Raw genomic sequence first — 18,034 nt, forward strand, 5'->3', positions numbered from 1 at the left:
TCACCATGATCATCCCCACAGGTGAGCACAAGGGGAAAATACAAACTGTTAAAACTCTTGGATTATGACGAGGATGTGTGATTCTTACCAGTATGGAGGAGACAAACTTGTTGAGAAAGATGACCTGGATGCATCCTACAGTCAGTGTGACCGCAGTGTCAACTTTAGACATGTCCAGATAGGCGTCTCCTTCTGTTGCATCTGTGTAGTTCACCATGCGGAAGGCAAACACCTCCTTATCTGCTATAGACACGGCCTAAGAAATGAATGAGAGACAATAAGGCACAATTAAAGTGAAGAGAGCGACACTTTTCTTTATTAAAAGTTTGTCCGACTTTGTTAAAAGTTTGTCTGAATACATTTAGTATGAAGGAGGAAACAGAAGTCAGCATCATCAGCTACTATTCTTGCCAACATGGCAAATGCCAAAAACATAAGTAGTTAAAACACAGGAAGAAAAAAAAATCTGAATATAGTATTAAATATATAAAATATTATTATTTTCAGAACAAAAAGCCAAGTTAAGAGGAGACCGGTAATGCAATAAGCTAAATTAGTGTAGATTCTTTATGTGCTTGATGACGGACTTTACCTTCTTGTAAAAGGCGTCTTTGTCACAGTCGAGGATCACAATATTCTTCAAGTTGGCCAGAACCTCCATGTTCTTCTTCCTCATCAGAACCTCAGAAACCAGACCTGGAAAGTTGAGAAAGTTAGACAAAGAGAAAGCACTTCCAATATAATTGCATATTTGCCAAGTGTGACACATGGGGGAACAAATCAGAAAAGTTGTGTCATAAGACAATAAAAGGCTTGTTGTAGTGACACAGTGAACATGCAAAACCACTTACGACAAGACAAGGAATTTGCGAAAAATGAATATCAGCTGAAATAGACAGGAACTTCTGCCTAATGGAGATGTTGCAAGGCTTCCTTACCTTCAATACTGATCTCAGAAATCCTGACTTTCTCTCCTCGAATGAAAACCTTCAGACAGCGGAGATCAGCTCTGATATGCAGATTCACAATGTCTGCAAACTTTGAACTCTTTGAAGCTGTGAAACAAAGTGAAAAGAGAGGAAAAGGGATTAATAAGGATGAAGGAACGATGGCTCTGGAATGTGAAATTTAATGTAGGGTTTTATCATTGATTAATTACAAACATCATTTATCATTTGATATTAATGGAATAAGCCAAATCTAAATTATGAATCATCAAAAAGTACACACTAGCTATCAACTGATCTTACTAATACGGTATATAAATCAAATTACAAAATGTGAGGTAACAGCAGGGTATAACAATACTTTTTTTCTTGGCTACAGTAGTTTCCTCCTTCTTCTCCCCCTCCCTCTCCCCCTCTCCCTCGTCTTCCTCGGGGATGGTGGGGAGCTCCTCCTGCACTCCCTCCTTCTTAGCGGATGGAGGGAGGAGGTTGCTGAGGAAGTTCATGGTGTTTAGGAGAGCCTCCGTATGGAGATGAACGTCCAGGGATGAGAAGGTCACCTGATGGGAAATATTAAATGTTAATGTTAAAAAATGAAGTGGAGTGGCATAATAAAAATGAATCTTTTCTTTTTTGCATTAAGCACAATTATCCTTATATTTATACATATTAATTATTTGACAGAATCAAGAGAATAAAGTTTGCTTTTAAATATGTAATTTTCATTATCTTCCAGCATTGAGGTCGTACATGATCAGAATACAAAATGTGACACGAAATTGAAACCTGCACGAACATGCTATAAATGTTCTTAACTGTTATACCCCAGCAGAAAAGAATAACACTGAAGCATCTAGATTTTAATCACTAGTTAGTTGCATTTGTCTCACCTTGATGAGCTGCTCTGTATTGTTGTGTAGAGTCTTAAACTCGGGGCCATTCTTGTCAGCCTAGAAAAGACACACAATCCTCAATGAGAGAGCCATTTACCACCATTTGGAAAATAATCATTCAGGATACTGTTAATTTGTGGAATTACTGTCTATTGTGTCAATGTATAATATCACATGTACTTTAATATACTCCAGGGTGAGCAGGTCAACCTCCGTGTTGTCTAGAGTGGTGATAAGCTGCACCTGCTTCTCTTCAGAATCTACACAAGGAAATAAATGAAACATGACAAATCTCGCCTGTTATTAATTCACAAATATCTCCTTAACTGGCTGAAGTAAAAGTGACAACTACTGACCCATGTATTCAGGACACTTGAGGCAGATCTCTTTAAGGTAGGTGTTCGATGTCATGTCAAAGGTGTGCAGTTTGAGCTCGGTGCCCAGACCCTCTATGTCCAAATGGAGCACTGTGATCTCCTTACCTCCAGACAGACGACACAACTGAACAGAAAACTAGATGGACAAAGAGGACATAGAGGAGGATGAACATTTAGAGAGACAACAGAAAAGTAGGTAAGAATAATAGGGGTCATAGGAGTAGGGGAGGAGGAAGAATAAAAGTAAAGAATGTGTGAAAAGATGGGAGTATGAGGCAAAGAAGAAAAAAAAGGAGAATTAGATGTCAAACAGAAATAACTGGACAGATGAATAAACAGGTTCACTAAAAACATGTTTTTACAGATGTTGCTGTGCAGATAATAAAGTGAAATTTGGGAGTTTGGATCGATATCAGATTTAAAGGTTCCACACCTGCATTGTTTCAGTTGTGCATTTGACAAGTGCAGAAGTAAATGCTTGTGAAAAAATTTAAAGAAAATTGAAAGCTATTAGATTTCTTTGTACCTCACTGATTTCAAACTTCATGATGAAGTCAGTCATGTTCTTCTGAGGGTCTTCCTTGATCAGACTTCTTCTTTTGTGCAAGTCTGCATAGCGCAGCGGCATGGGATTGTCTGGGAAGAATGCTTTATCACCGATTGGAGAGCTGGGAGCATCGTAGAATAAATCTTCCTCTGACCCTGAGGGGTTGCAGACAAATCAACACAAACACACACACTGAGTCACATGTTTTACAAGTACACACAGAGCGTATTTAGCACTGTGATTGTGTGTGTGTAGCAGCATGTGAGCTGAAGAGAGAGGAGGACCGGGCTATGGACTGCATTTACTGTATGTGCAGCATAAAAATCTGTGTCTCACCCAGTGAAGTGATGCTGATGGTCTCACATGACTCAAAAATGAGAGAGGAGCGCTGGTCAGCTAAGTTCAAAGGTCTCCTGGGAGTGAGCTGGGGGGTGAACGACTGCTTTGGCTGAGGAGGAAATAACAATAAAACATGAACATCACCTTACTGACTTTATTAAAATCTGATCATTATCATCACATTGTGGTCATCAATTAATAGTCATCTCATTTTATTACTCCATTCTCTATCCTCTAGTAAGAACAGGAACTATTTATTGTGAAATATGGGCGCAACCGCAGAAACGAATTCTTTTTCTTCCTTCCTGATTTTTTTTTTTTGTTGTTAATTTGCCCCAAACTGTTTTTGTTATTCCATCTAGATCATTTATCTGATCCTCTGGTCTGGGTCACACAGGGGCTGTGAGTGCTCTTACCTTTGGAGTGGAGGATGGACCGGTGCCGCGTGGTCTGCTCTCTGGCAGAGGGATGCTGTCTACCAGCTCCAGAACACTTCGGAGTTTATCATCAGAAATACGAAGAGAAAGCAGAGGAAGCTCTCCAAAGATCTTATACCTGGAACACGTATGCAAACATGGAAGCACAAAGATAAACACACAAACCTACGACCTTTAACTTCAGTCCGCCTAAATCTTAAACATAATATTTGTCACTATAACGCAAGGACCAAAATAACTGGAGGAAAAATGTTATATTTGATTTAACAGTTTGCTCAGCTGTATATTGGAAATTAAACTGAAAAGTGCTGTAGCTTTTATTGTTGTGTAGTTTGTCTGAAATGGTATTACAATTGTGAGGCCTTTTGGCATTTTTTTGTTTAAAAAATTATTCTTAATTTCAATGGAACCGGCTAAATAAAAAATAATCATCTGATTCCCAAATCAATGACTACAGATTGTGAAGAAGTGGTTCAATGGGGACCAGAAGGTGACTTTTGTTTTATGTTGTTGTTGCTTATTTAATTTATTTATCAGTGGGCCTCTTACTGTTGTGCAGGTGAAAGAAAACACTTCATACTTACTTTGCCATGCGTGAGTCTTTGACAACCATCGCTCGGCTGAACACCACTTTAAGATCCACTGGCTCTAGGATGTGGAGCGGTGACTGTTTCTGCTTACGGGCCATTTTCCAGTCGCCATCTATCACACAAAGTAAATGTTTTACATTTAACTTACAAAACATTTATTACACACACATAAAAACAATCTTGTTGGAGGGATGTATATGTATGATGATATCCCTCTCCCAACACCAAACATACAACATTTTTAGTCAATATATTTTGATGCCAATGTGTTATCTTATTTGTTATCTTTGTTTGCTGGACTGACAAGAAGAGTTGACCTCTTCTTTACATGCATTTTCTAAATAGTTTTCTTTGTATTGATTGTGTTCACACCATAATGCACTTGCTCTTGTGTGTACCTGGTTTGCTATAAAGGAACTGCAGGTTGCTAAGCTGTATGTCAAAGCTGTCGTATGCTCTGGACATGATGTCTTCAATGTTGCTGGAGTACGCTGACAGCTGAGGTAGATGCTTCCTGCTCTGACTGGACATCTGAAAACACAACAAAATTATATTTTTAAGAAACTAAAATGTGAAGCCTTCTCATGAAAAAAAGGATGCCTTCCTTAATTGTTTTTTTCTTAACCATGATACTCATAATTTTCACTCCATGATAAAAAAAAAAAACACCAGCAAGTTTCAGCTTTTAGTACAATCTTGGGTCAGATTTTCAGCCCAGTGTCAGACTTCCCACTTCCTGACCTTGAAATGTCCAAGATCCAGCAGCACGATGTTCTGAGTTGCATTGTAGAAACCGGTCTGTGGAATGATGACGTAAGACGCCATCAAGTTCACCTTCAGGTCGAGAACTTTCTGGGTTTCGATCACATACATTAGACCTAAAAAACAAACAACCAATCATTAACTTGTCAATCATAGCCACAACAAGCTGAACAGCAAATAACAGTGACAATAGATTTGTTGTTTTTTTTTTTATCAAATAGCGCAAACTTCTGTAACCTGACTACAATTATTTAAATTTTTTATGATGATGGTGAAAATAAATCCTAATAAAGTTTATCATCAAGCACTATGGTCATTATCATGTTTGTAATATATATGTAATATTATCACAAATATACTAGATAGACAATTAACTTTTTTATTGACAAGATTAAATCATCTCAAACATCATTAAGTGTTTTAAAAAGGAGAGAAGTTGGCTTTGCTTTGTAAATTTCTACTTAAGTCGTAGGATAGGACGCCTACTACTTATTTTTGATTGCATTCTCAGATTACAGTAATTGATCTACAATAAACACAACAGGGTAAATGAGGGCACTTGTTTAGGTATTTGTTTACTTTAGATGGATGGAAAACCTTCCAGTAAATCATTTACTCATTTTGTATCAGATTTGGGTCCAGCAAAAACTGTTACTTTGTTAACTTCAGTAAAAGTCAATAATGAAACGTATTTTAAATATTCATCCCTAAATTGCAGTATGATATAAGATTGATATCCTGATGTCTTGTTGAATGTGATGAACTGGAGTGCATTATGCCACTGTAAAAATAGAAGCTCAAAATGTCAGGAAACAATCAGTCTCAAGAAAATAAACAGGAAAACAACAATTTAACTGAGCGGCTGAGACAAGACGTCTGTGTGTAGATACATGAAAAAATGAAAATGGTCCAGGAAAAGCGAAGATGGAGGAATGTAAACAACAGAGTCGGGATCAGGCTTTAAATCTACTCCTGATATGCGGTAGGTGATTGTACATGTGCAACTGACCAGTGGCTGTGCGGTCTCGAAACTGCTCCAGTTTCATCAGGGTCGCGTTGGTGAGCTCATCCAGCTGCAGGTCATCAGGAGGCATGAAGAAGGCTGACATGCCGTTCACTGTTATCTAAACAGACACACCCACAAAGAATAGATTTGACTTGTGCCCCTTTCAGTTTTATCTTGCTCATAAATGAGACACTGACAGACATCACTCACAGCATCATAGATTATTTCCAGCGGCTGTGATTCCACATGGAGACGCTGATTGGCACTCTCATCCAACGGGTTGGTCTCAAATAGAATACTAAGCAGCGGGGTCCCTGTTCCTGTAGCCGCCTTCCTTGATGACAGGAGGGTGGGTGCAGGCCGGTTGCTGGCCAGACCTGTGACCTCAAACAAACTGAGCTTGGCTGTGAGTCTGAGAAAAAGGAGAAAGGAAAATAAATGTCAGTGACACCAATGCCAGAATGCTTAGGAGGAGATATTATTAATGGGAGCAAAAGGGTGGACCCTATATTGCCAAGTATCCACTATGCTGAAATAAATGGATGCCACTTGTAGCAGAGTCTATACTCCCACACATGAAAACAACGTTTCCTTACAGGGATTTGCTGTAAATGAGTAGTGTTGTTTTTTTTAATCTACTAAACTGTAAAACCGCAAACTGCTTCTACTGGTTCTAGCGATAATTTACTAATCATAGTCCTTCTTTAAAATATTTTATTTCATAGATTTTTTATTAAGTTTTTAAACAAACACAATGAGAGGGGCTTGTGCTCAATGCTTTTTTTAAACAAAATGAACTAAAATGAAAAACTTGTACTTGCACTGGAGACAGACTCTTAAAACATACAGTGCTAATACTGTTAATACAATGGAGAACAAATAAAAAATGATGACAAACTTGAGGGCTTGTGCTCCAGGTCTCTGAGTGAGGGTGGACATGAGCTCTCCCACAGTCAGCCTGATGATTTCATTTTTGTCCTTGTTGTCTTTGATGGACACAGAAAGCTTCTCCATGTGGAAGTTGACCTTCATGTCCTCAAACTATAAAGAAAATACAAACAGTATTTGACAGTATCTGATACAGTATTCATATTTTGATCAGAGGAGTATTGTTTAACTGGGGTGGAGAGCCAATAGGAAGTGTATTATTAGTTGACAGGTGGGTGTTGAGGAGGGAAGTGACTCACATCCTTTGGCAGATTGGGATTGGCGGCAGTCTCACTGTATCCAATGGCAGTGTAGAGTTTGGCTTTCTCAGCAGAGGTTAACAGCTCATCAAAACCTGATGATGAGTGACAGGAGATGACATGAAAAGGCATGAATTTGAAGAATAAGAAAAACATCAGCTAACACTCTTGACTATTACTACAAAGATATACTGAGGCCGTTGGCTTTTGTCCTGTTTGCCACATGTGCATATTCTCTATTTGCAGGTCTTGCTGTTTTTCTACAGTATGTCCTGATGTCTATTTTCTACATCTTACCTCCAGTCTTGACCTCTTTTTCTTCTGTATCAGGCTCTCCTCCCCAGTTCCACATCCAGCTTAACCAACCCTGAGACTGCTCTTCCTCCATCTTCATCCCTGGACGGTAAATACGCAGGCCTGCCTTGCTCGCCTGGGAAGAAAAACACAAGTCAGGAGATCCGACTGATGTACCCCATGAAAACTAATGAGAAATCCACTAATTAGGGTACTACACTAATTGTACAAAATGTTTTTCATATGTTGGTGGTACTTTGGCAGCAGTGTGGACAGTATTATGGCTAATCTTACTCTTTTTGTCCTTAAATCCACAGGCATACATGGGAAAATATTAACCATTTTTTCTGTAGTGTTGTAAATTTTAATTCTGGAGATATAAACATTGGAAGGACATTTACAGTTAAGCTAAACACACAGTAAAGTGCTACAATATTACTGCCATTATAGTTTATACAACAAATACAAAGTGAATGTAAAAAGTGACGGTGCCCACTGCAGGTGAGACAGAGCTTACCTCCACCTCAGCCTGCTGTCTGGCCAACGTGATGTTAAAAATATCCAAAGTCTTCTCATGTTCCTGAGAACAGATACAGGATAAATTGATTAGGCCTTTTAGCAGCTTATGCTACTCCTTGCAGGAATGCATCCATTACTCAATGTCCATTATTAATCACATCACGAAAAGATGATGCTTGCAGATCAGAGGAGAGACAGAGAAAAAGACCACACCTTTTGCTTAAGGTGGCTTGTGTTTCTCTGAAATATAACATCAACCTCAAATGTAGTTCAATCAATCACTTTAAACGGTTTAACAATTGATAAGTGGGTAAGTCATTATGGCTAGAGATAGTGGTCGATAGTGGTAATAATATCTGGAGCTATCTTTCATTCTGTCCATAGTTGAAATGTGTTGTAGTGTTAGTGATAACAGTGGGCAAGGAGACATCTCTATAGTGCCCCTTTTCAATTGCAAAGTCATGAGGTTCCTCTCCACAACCTTGTTTCTTTACAAAGTCCATCTATATGTCGATTTCTGTCCTCCTCCTGCATCCCTCTTCACTCTCCCACAGTCCCACCTCTAGTTGCTTGAGAAGCTCCTCGCTGGGTTTCTTGCTGGTGATCTTGGTCTTATAGAGCTCCCGGTAGCGTTTCACCATGACCCTGTGTCGACGAATGTGCTGCCATGACCACATGTGAAGACGAGGCTTTATATCCACCTCCAGGATACCTGTGATCACATAGTGCCACCTGGATGGTAGGAACATAAACAATAACAGCTTTACAACTGTCATGGTGGTAAAATGACAAAAGTCAGAATTATAGTTACGTGGATTAAGTCTGATGGAAGATGTTTATATTTACAGCTGTGGCATTCAAGATCAAAGTGTTTTCTTACCATATGCGGGCATTCCTGTGGACATGGACCACAGGTCTGTACTTCCTGTATGGCAGGTTCCGTGACATCATATCCACTGAGCCCAGCAACTCGAGGATGCTGATGTACTGGAGGGAGATAAAATCAGCAATTACTCAATGGCACCAAGTGCTAACAGAGGTGATGTTATCATTGCTAAACAACACCGTCTTTAATTATTTGCCCTTTGGAAATCTGTTTTAATTTTCATTAAACATTAGCCAGGATTTTACACAGACAGGTTTATAAATGACACACACAGACACATATTCCTACCTGGGGTCTGTTAAGTTCGATGGCCACCTCACTGAGATTGACCATCAAGTCCACTTTAGGAGAGGAGAAGTCCACATCTGACCTAGGATTCATGCGAAGTTTAGCATGCGCTGAGATGGGACAAAAAACTGTGGACCAGCAAAAAGAAAAAATGTCAAACTAGGCATAATGTTTCCATGAAGTTATGGGCTTTAGTTGGCTTAATTTTTGTATCCGCAAATGAAAAAAATGAACCTGTAGTTTTGTGGGATATGAACACTGTAAATGTTTTCCTTTAGCAAGGTTAAATCTTCAAGAATCTGTGAACTCATGCCTACAATTGAAACTAAAAACACAATCTGTTCAAATGTGATGAAAATCTGTTCAAATGTGTTGGTGGTGGTGATTCAAGCTGTGTGATTCACACAATGTTTCAGGGACTGCACTGCATTACATATCCAGTACCAAATGCTCTCATTATTTATTTGTACATTCTACAGTATTTGCAAAATACTGATTCATTCATGACAAGTAACATGTGGCTTTAGGTGGGTTTCATTAGGTGGTCTGAACAAAATTTTAAAAGTGAGCGTGTTAAAAGACGAAGTGTAAAAATGTGAATAAAGGATGACGGTGCGACACTCACTGAAATCATGGCTGACAGAATGAGAGTTGTGGATTTCCATGCTGCTCTTGAGACATTGCTATAAAAAGACACAGGAAGAGGAGCTTCATTTATATTTTATAAGTTTTCTTTACTCTTTATTTTCATAACCCCTCAACATCTCTTTTCTTAACTACTTTAACAACATGCACAGAAATGATAAGCATTTGTGGATTAAATGAATAATTAACAAAATCAGCATTAATCTTACAAGCATTTTTACAATATCAGCAGCAAAGTCTGAGAATTATGGTAAAGGCTTTAAAAGGACTTGAGAAAAAAGGCCGTTCATATTGTGACTGTTATTATGAAACTGCCTTTCTCCCCAAAATGAAAACTGGTTGTTTCTTCAGCCTTACTAAGAGAATAAGACAATGACATTGATAAATCCGGGTTGGATAGTCCAGATGGAGACCAGGTAAAACACAGTAATAACAGGGTGACTCACCAAAGCCTCATCTGCACTGTGATTGGAGTAGAGGACTGAGTTGACATTCCAGTAAGCAAACAAGTTGTCTAACTGAACCAACTGTGAAGAAAGAAACCACAAAGCAATTAGAGCAGTGCAGCTGCTTGTCACTATGACAAGCAGAGCTGACAGTGCACAATGACATATAAAGTATGTATCAGGGCCCAAAGGTAGCTTATAACGAATTAACACGTGTTCTTGAAATGAGTGCTGACAAACCCTTTCCACAGAAATGAACCGACTGGTTCAAATTGCCCTACATGTACTTCATACAGTTCAATAAGAGAGTTTCTCAGTTTACACAGGATGCATTTGATATTCCCAATTAAATATAAATGCATAGTCTGTATAGTTCAGATATTACTGTCAGATAAAATGTTTGAATTTCTTACCTTGAAAAAAAGCTTTGCATTCTCATCCAAAAGGCTGGGATTCCAGTTTTTATCAGATGTCTATAAGGTCAAACAAAAAGTGAGATACAGGGGCCTTAATGAGATTACTTTAATTTTTTTTACACATGTATAATTATATTTTGCTTTGATGTTTCAATTGTTAATTAAGAACAATTTAATACAGCATATAATCTGATATTAGAGGCATTACAACACATTACCTGAAGGCTGAGGTTTTTAAGTGACACTCCAAATGACAAAGGACAGTTTGGATTAGTGACCTGTGGAGAGGAGATGGGAGGAGGTAGAGCTAAAGTCTTTAGACTGCTTAAGACTACACTTACTCTGCTTGATCTGTATTGTCATTGTTGTGGGGAACATGAAGGAGCAACCAACTCTTGTTCCCTTTGTTTATCACTTACTGCTTAATCTACAAACACAAATTTGAGTAATTTTGAATTTTAGTTTTGTCACATATACACACCATGGTAACTCAGCCTGAATACTCACATCATCTTCATAGCGTACGTGGATGTTAGAGATCTTGACTTGCACATTTTTGATGACCTGAGTGACAAGCTTTTCCACAAAGGTGTCCTGCTTCTCTAGCTTGGGGTCTTCTGTCAAACAAAATAAAAAAAGAAGAATATGAGACGTGATCTGGTCCTGCAGATTTTCTGATGTATTGACTCACTAACAATGATTATTACTTACTGTATGCTGAAATAACCTTATTGTATATCTATATACAGTACCAGTCAAAAGTTTGGACAAACTTTCTGCTGGCACCATCTTTTAAGTTTTAGTAATGTTTTTCACCAACAGCACCAGCAATTGCTTTTGACTGTTTTGTTTACTCTTCCTCATTTCTTCTAAGGTTCCAAAAAAAACCAAACACAAGACTTGTTTTGTCATTGCATCAACAACTCATAAATGATTGTGACTGTAGATAGCAAGTGAGAATGTGAGAAAAAACAATAATTAGACTAGATTGAACATTAGTTTCTACACTATTCCTAATTAAGAAATATTGTAATGTGCAAACTTTCCTTATTTTAGGATGTTATCAAGCAGTGAATGAATTTTTGTGTAATAGGACTGTCAGAAGTCTTATGATGCATTCTTTGAAGCATGACTACTGATGCTGAAATGTCATTCAGCTCTACCTGACAGACTAATTTGCATTTGTTTATTAAAAATTTGCATGCTTTGAAGGGAAACAGTCTTCATACTAATACAGTACAGTAATTAGCATTAAAATATATACATCAGCTTTACAACAATAAACATACATATAAACCATCTTATTGTTAATATTTGTAGTTCTGGGGCAGAAACTGAGCTGGTCTGGTAAATGTAAAGTCACAGTATATTTTACCACTAGAACACCAAAACTTACATGGTGTTTTATTTATACATTTCTTTTAGTATTCACAGAAGCATACAACGGACAGACTTGTTGGTAACAGTCTCACACAAAACAGCTCTGGTCAGTGTATTTTATCTCATTGGTGTTAAACCGCAGAAAATCAAAAGTGTAAAAGCGGTAGCTGCTTCAGAAACAATACAGGAACTCAAAGCAGATATACCATAACCACAATGACTTCAAATCTCTGCTTCTGCTATTTTGCTGCATCTAACTCTATATAATCTTGCTTTTTCTGCTTTTTAGTGACCGCTGCTACCCTTTTGGTGACCTAAACTAACAGAACTGATTACTACTGCCCTTTCTCTTTTACAACTTAGCTAAGAATGTCTCTGAAACCTGTAAAACAATTTGCTGAGAAAATGTAAACAGACACAAATATGTGAAACACACACACACGTTTACACACACACACACTCACACACTTCATAAAATCCAACTTGAATCCTAACCTTGCTCTGCAGCCTTCAGCTTTGTCTCCTCTATCCTCTGTAGCTCCCTCTGACGAGCCTCCTGCAGCTGCTTCTCCTCCTTTTCTGCGTCATACTTTATACCTGAAAAAGAACGTTGTGCATTAAAATGTTTATCGGTCTGTATATCTCACAGAACAATGACATATACAGAGGGTTAAGCTTGAGTTTCCTGTTTGTCCTGAGAAGTACTTTAGGGTCATGAATAAGTGAGAGACCTCCTTTGTCTGACTACAGTGTTACACTATGTTGTGTCTGCTAATACTGAGGCTTATTCATTAGACTGAATTTGATATAATGATGTTGTTGATGAATGATGTTTTTAATGTGTTAGGATGATTTTTTTTTAAATAAAATATATGTCATTAAAATTATAATGTGTTTTTGATTTTTTTGTAAAATGAGTAGACTAATCATCTTAACACATGTAGCAGATTATGTTTAAAGCACGTCTCTACTGAAACAGAGAGAATTGACAGTACACATTATGATTTCTTTGAGGAGTACTTATATCTCTGTAATTCTTTTGTATTGAGCGAGATGTAGACTGTGTTCTTACTTGCTGTGGGGACTATGAGCAGATAGACACCATCCAGTGTCGCTTCCACAGACTGGGTGTAGAGGTTTTTCCATGGAATCTTTAGCTCCAGTCGTCCTATTCAAAGACACAAAAAGTGAGAGATGTTCCTTTGCACCAAAGGAAAGGAGACAGACAGGGACAGTAACTGCAGTCTCACCTATGTGTCCAGCTCTCACTTTAAAAGGAATATCAAGTTGACTCTGCAAGAAACAAACAATAAATTATGGTAATACAAATCAATCACTATTGCCAGACTGTATTGACCATTTGCTTACTTGTGCATTTATTTGCAACTTACCAAGGCATTTTCCTTTATTTCAAGATTTGTAAGAATAGCATCACCTGTGATGAAAGGAATACTTGTTTACTGATTGTTACTATGTACACTCTGATAAGCAAAAAAGATTAGTACTGTTATAAGGCTCCTAAAAATCAGTCCTATTTGAAGAAGAGACCTTTGGCCTTTGACTATTGACTTACGGGGAATGTCAACCCTCGAGGCTATGGAACACATATATTATTTAAGTCATTCATGACGCATCAATCATTACCATAAGCCCCAAGAGAAACACTATGCAGTGTGTGTGTGTATCTACATTTTACATACTTAACATGTAGGGCGCAAAGTCTGAAATCCTCCTTTATCATTACAGTTATTGAAAGAAGCAGATATCAAGCAGTGGTAATAGAGGTCTGGTAAAACACTGGAATTCACTGTGATTTAGTTGGTTGTGCTACAAGTTGGGACATGTTTTGCAGTGGCACTCTGAAGCCTTTCTGTTAATCCTTTCAGTTTGCCTGGTGTTTCACAGAGCTGTCAGTATGTTCAGCATGTGACGTTCTGGTCGAGCTTGTTAAATAAAACACTGTGGCGAGTCATAACCTCGCTGTGTGAAAGGGTGTGACCATGAACTACTCGTTTATCTCTCAACTCGCATGAATGCAGTTAGCAAACAGCCTTTCACTAGCAAGTCAGCTAACATAAATGTGAACACAGATGTCAGACATTATCAATGCTGCTTGATCTATCCAGCAACTAATATTCAGCTGCGCTATCTAGCACACACTGGACAGCTTATTAACTCGATGTTGAGGCGGATAAACTGACACTGACAGCTGAGGGAGCCTCTACTCACACGCCTAGTGGCTAACGTCAATTAGCATTTGCTAGCTAGTTCGGCTGCACTAAAAATACAAACACAAGTTCTGTTACCTCCCCATATGCCGAGTTTAAGCTGTGAGCTGTCAAGGTTGACAACGTAGTCCCCTAAAAATCTGTTGAGGACGTCTACCACCACGCTTTCGAAGACCATTTTGGCGTTTTCTATCTGTTTGTCACCATGTTTACATTCTGTCTCGCTTTCCTCAACGTCAGATTAGGACGCCGCGGTGGGCGGAGCTCTGACGTCACGTCATCCAGGTCTGGTTACCTTCAAACGTTGCTGCAACACCCGGAAACAGAGGAGTAACGTGTTTTTATGGAGACATTATGAGATGTGCTTTTTGGTGTGTACGATTTTGATTTCAAACATAAGCAACAGTAAATATATTTTATTCATAGAATTGCCTAATTATATACCATATCATACCCCCCTATCTCTCCAAAATTAAAACCTTCATTTATGTTACTCTTCATCAAACCAAACAGTGCATTGGCACAATTAAATCTGCAAACACAACACAACAAGCAGCAACGAGTTGTTAAATTTAAAGCTGCTTTTTTATGTTCTTATGTGAGGACATTCACTGGCCTCTACTGTCATCAAGTCAGTATCATCATCATCAGTTTTATTTGTATAGCCCAATATCATAAATCACAAACCTGACTCAGGGGGCTTTACAATCTGTACAGCACTTTGTCCTTAGACAAACTTAACAAAGTTATAAAGAAAAACCCTCAACAAACAAGTGAGGGTTTTTTTCAGCCTTACCGTGGAACAGCCAGCAGCCCTTCCTATCCAGTAAGAGGGCACTTGTAGTGCAGAGGGGCCTGGCCATAATAGCTTGAGTGTCAAGAGTAAAATTTTGAAATAATCTGTGATGGGGAACCAATGGAGAAAATATGGCAGGAAACCAATATCATTAGTATTAGTATTTTGAGAATCCAGTCATTTTATTGCACTAAGGAATTGATGAAACTACATAGTTTATGATGAGTATTATTTACAGAAGCATTACAAGGCACTGAAGAGGGAATGTTTTCATCATCACTCTGTGATTTTTAATATTGAAAACATAATTACAGTTAGAGTACATTAAAGTGAAATGAAAGTAAGAACAAGTCCATCCTTGACTAGTTTAACATTTATCTTCTTGGCCACTTGGGTGCAGCAGAACATCTGTAAACACTAAAGTTCTTATAATGAATGCTTTAGCAAATAATTGTTTTTATTCTCAGTAGGTTCTTTCTTATATGAGTGACACCTTTCACATTACACATAGTCATTTGATCCATTGTTAATATAAAAATATTGTTTTTTTTAATCATTCATGATATTAGTGCAGCATTAATTACTACCAGGGTGTATTTACAGTACATATACAGTATACCGAATATGTACATAAAACTTGGTCTTGTGGCCTTATGTTTCAAATGACTTGTTCATGATTCAAGTGTTAAAATGAATTAAAATGAATATGAAAATAGGTATGAAAAATTAATGTAACCTGCAAAAGAAATAAGTCATAATTTTACTACTAATTTTACTATAAGAGGTGTATTGAAATTTGATTTTACAGTTGTTCTGGGTGTTGATAACCTCCAAATGATTCATGATTCTGTTCGACTTCTGTCAGCATCTTTCTTTTGTACATATTGTAACAATTATCTTGAGAAACCATGTTGTTATCTCAAATAATACACAAAATGCATGAGGGACATTGTATTTTCACATGTCAGTGAAAGGGAAATGTTTTTTCCTCTACCCATTTCTAAGAGGGAGTAACTGAGACAGTGGTTTGGTGATTACTCCGATCACTGTCACCCTCCTCAATGTTCCAGCTGCAGGTTTATCCACCACTTTCACCCTTAGCTGCAGTTCCCGCAGATCCTCCCCACTCAGCTGTGTGAAGAAGAAATCTTCATTGAACACAGGGCTGCGGCAGTTCCTGATGGTGGCGCTCTCCTGTTGCTGCAGCTTCCCCGGTGTCAGACACACACTTACTGCACAGTTCAAAGGTCGTGTGTCAGCTGCATCCCGTAGGCCTTCCACAGACACCACACGAACTCTGAGTGTGGAGAGGGATGAAAGCGTGTTGGTGGAGAATGTAGTGTGCTCAGCGGAGAGGCGAACTTTGCCATGGCCCTGTAAGGGGAGGACATGCTCACGCTGAAGTCTCTCCTGGCACTGCAGAACATCCAGTGGGAAGAGGACGGGTGGGGCGAGGGTGAGCGAGCTTCCCTTTAAGCTCGGAGGGCTACCGGGAGAGGTTGTTAAACTTAAAGCCTCCCCTTTCCACCTCCTCCTATCCTCTCTATTGTCAATTAGAGAAGGACAGGATGTTGCTCCTTTAAGACGGCCACTGCCCGATGGGATGGAGAGGGAGGATTTAGTGCTGTAAGGGGAACTGAGAGGAGATGAATCACTGGAAGAAAGTGTTTCACTTTCTGTGCTCCCTGTCTCTGAGAGGCTCTTGCATGGAAAAAGAGGGAAAAACCCAGATAAAGTTGAGGTTTTCTTGGGCTGGTTTGTCTCCTTTGCCAGCCTGGGTGCTGTAATACTTCTATCAAACATGTAAGCAGGGCATTTTGAGTGGAACAAAGACTCCTTCCTTCGAGTGTTGGGGCTCTCATATAAGCCAGCCAGACCATAGCCCTCTGCAGAAAACGGCAAGGGTTTCTTTACAGCCTTCCTCACCACTGCTGGATCACCATTCTTTGTCTTCACATCATTTGTCTTTAGGTGTTTAGTGTCTGAAGTAATGTTGCTCCTGGGCATCTGGTTCTGACTATGCAGGTCAGGTGGAGTTGCCTCAGCTCCCAGTAGAGGGCTCCTCTTGCAGAGCCGTGGAGGCAAACAGAATTCTGGGATTTTGTCTGGGGTGAGGATGTTGTTGTGTAGATTGGCCTTGGAAGAGAGGAAGAGGTTCTCCTCACTCTTCCCCATGTAACGACTCAGCTCTAAAGGAATGCTCTCCATACTCTCCCTGATCTTCCCAAGGACCCACATAGTTATTTCCCGATGAGATCACACGATTTGAGTGTAAAATCCTTGCACACAACAATAAAATATATATTATTTAGATGAGTCAAACAGGCAAAACATGAAGCAGAATACACTTTCAGAGCTAGAAATTGAGGTGGTACAATATTTTATTCCAAATATCAAAGTGACAAATATTTTCTTCTCACCTGCTAAGGTCGTGATGTGTCCACCTCTGAAAGATCCGTATGTGTGTGACAGATGTGCCAGTGACAGATTTTAAGGGAAACTGCAAGACTCTGCATCACTGGTCTGCCGCCCCCGCCTGCGTCATAACTGACACAGTGTGGTTGCTCAGTGATTGTTGGAGACTGGGTGGGTGCAGGTGCATTGGTGTGCATTTAATTGTGCAACAAGGATGGGATGTGGGCTTGTCAGTAAACAATTACAACAATTCACGTCAAGCTAAAGTCTCAAAGTATTAGATGTGATAACTCTAAATTCAATTTTAACACACAGCATAAAAATATAAATTACAATTTAAATATGTGCAAAGTATGCTCTATTGAATACATTTTTATATCTATGGCAACATTTTTGAGATATATCGCATTTAATATTCATAATACACCACTACTAGATGATTTATAAGCATGCAATCCCAGAAAAATAAATTGTTCCTTTGATCTTGTTTTTAAGCTAAGGGTATAAAACTAATTCAGGTCAACACAAGTAAGGACAACTTTATTTTTAAGGCTAACTAAACTGCATAATAATTAAGTGTTCAAAGGAATAAAGTTCAGATTTAAAACACATTATATCATTTCACCATATAAGGTG

The 18,034-nt window shown here is 38.6% G+C and overlaps 2 protein-coding genes across 4 annotated transcripts in view; both read right to left on the minus strand.

Annotated features, from left to right (window-relative positions):
• vps13a (vacuolar protein sorting 13 homolog A) overlaps positions 1–14,436 on the minus strand; it is a 39,458-nt gene extending 25,022 nt beyond the window's left edge. For all 3 annotated transcript variants that reach the window (XM_042420793.1, XM_042420792.1, XM_042420794.1), the window contains exons 1-32: positions 14,266–14,436; positions 13,351–13,394; positions 13,210–13,252; positions 13,032–13,127; positions 12,455–12,556; positions 11,087–11,196; positions 10,798–10,857; positions 10,577–10,636; positions 10,164–10,244; positions 9,698–9,755; positions 9,073–9,200; positions 8,779–8,885; positions 8,459–8,630; positions 7,897–7,959; positions 7,383–7,515; positions 7,086–7,180; positions 6,797–6,939; positions 6,109–6,310; positions 5,902–6,016; positions 4,872–5,008; positions 4,529–4,661; positions 4,125–4,242; positions 3,520–3,658; positions 3,101–3,212; positions 2,744–2,919; positions 2,197–2,353; positions 2,021–2,100; positions 1,838–1,897; positions 1,309–1,507; positions 939–1,055; positions 593–696; positions 89–256 (exon numbers count right to left, since the gene is read on the minus strand). In XM_042420793.1, coding sequence (XP_042276727.1) covers positions 89–256; positions 593–696; positions 939–1,055; positions 1,309–1,507; positions 1,838–1,897; positions 2,021–2,100; positions 2,197–2,353; positions 2,744–2,919; positions 3,101–3,212; positions 3,520–3,658; positions 4,125–4,242; positions 4,529–4,661; positions 4,872–5,008; positions 5,902–6,016; positions 6,109–6,310; positions 6,797–6,939; positions 7,086–7,180; positions 7,383–7,515; positions 7,897–7,959; positions 8,459–8,630; positions 8,779–8,885; positions 9,073–9,200; positions 9,698–9,755; positions 10,164–10,244; positions 10,577–10,636; positions 10,798–10,857; positions 11,087–11,196; positions 12,455–12,556; positions 13,032–13,127; positions 13,210–13,252; positions 13,351–13,394; positions 14,266–14,365 — 3,612 coding nt within the window. In that variant the 5' untranslated portion in view covers positions 14,366–14,436. The remainder of the gene's footprint in view (positions 1–88; positions 257–592; positions 697–938; positions 1,056–1,308; positions 1,508–1,837; positions 1,898–2,020; positions 2,101–2,196; positions 2,354–2,743; positions 2,920–3,100; positions 3,213–3,519; positions 3,659–4,124; positions 4,243–4,528; positions 4,662–4,871; positions 5,009–5,901; positions 6,017–6,108; positions 6,311–6,796; positions 6,940–7,085; positions 7,181–7,382; positions 7,516–7,896; positions 7,960–8,458; positions 8,631–8,778; positions 8,886–9,072; positions 9,201–9,697; positions 9,756–10,163; positions 10,245–10,576; positions 10,637–10,797; positions 10,858–11,086; positions 11,197–12,454; positions 12,557–13,031; positions 13,128–13,209; positions 13,253–13,350; positions 13,395–14,265) is intronic.
• A 1,537-nt stretch (positions 14,437–15,973) lies between these two features.
• Positions 15,974–17,221, minus strand: LOC121903821 (C2 calcium-dependent domain-containing protein 4C). The gene has a single exon (XM_042421213.1). The coding sequence runs from the start codon at positions 17,219–17,221 to the stop codon at positions 15,974–15,976; it is 1,248 nt and encodes a 415-aa protein (XP_042277147.1).
• Positions 17,222–18,034: the final 813 nt, after the last annotated feature.

This window comes from Thunnus maccoyii, chromosome 9 (genome assembly GCF_910596095.1).
Source record: "Thunnus maccoyii chromosome 9, fThuMac1.1, whole genome shotgun sequence".
Lineage (NCBI taxonomy): Eukaryota > Metazoa > Chordata > Actinopteri > Scombriformes > Scombridae > Thunnus > Thunnus maccoyii.

What these genes read in the sequence shown, in the direction of transcription:
- LOC121903821 (XM_042421213.1), bottom strand. Translation starts at nt 17,221, where the DNA reads ATGTGGGTCCTTGGGAAGATCAGGGAGAGTATGGAGAGCATTCCTTTA.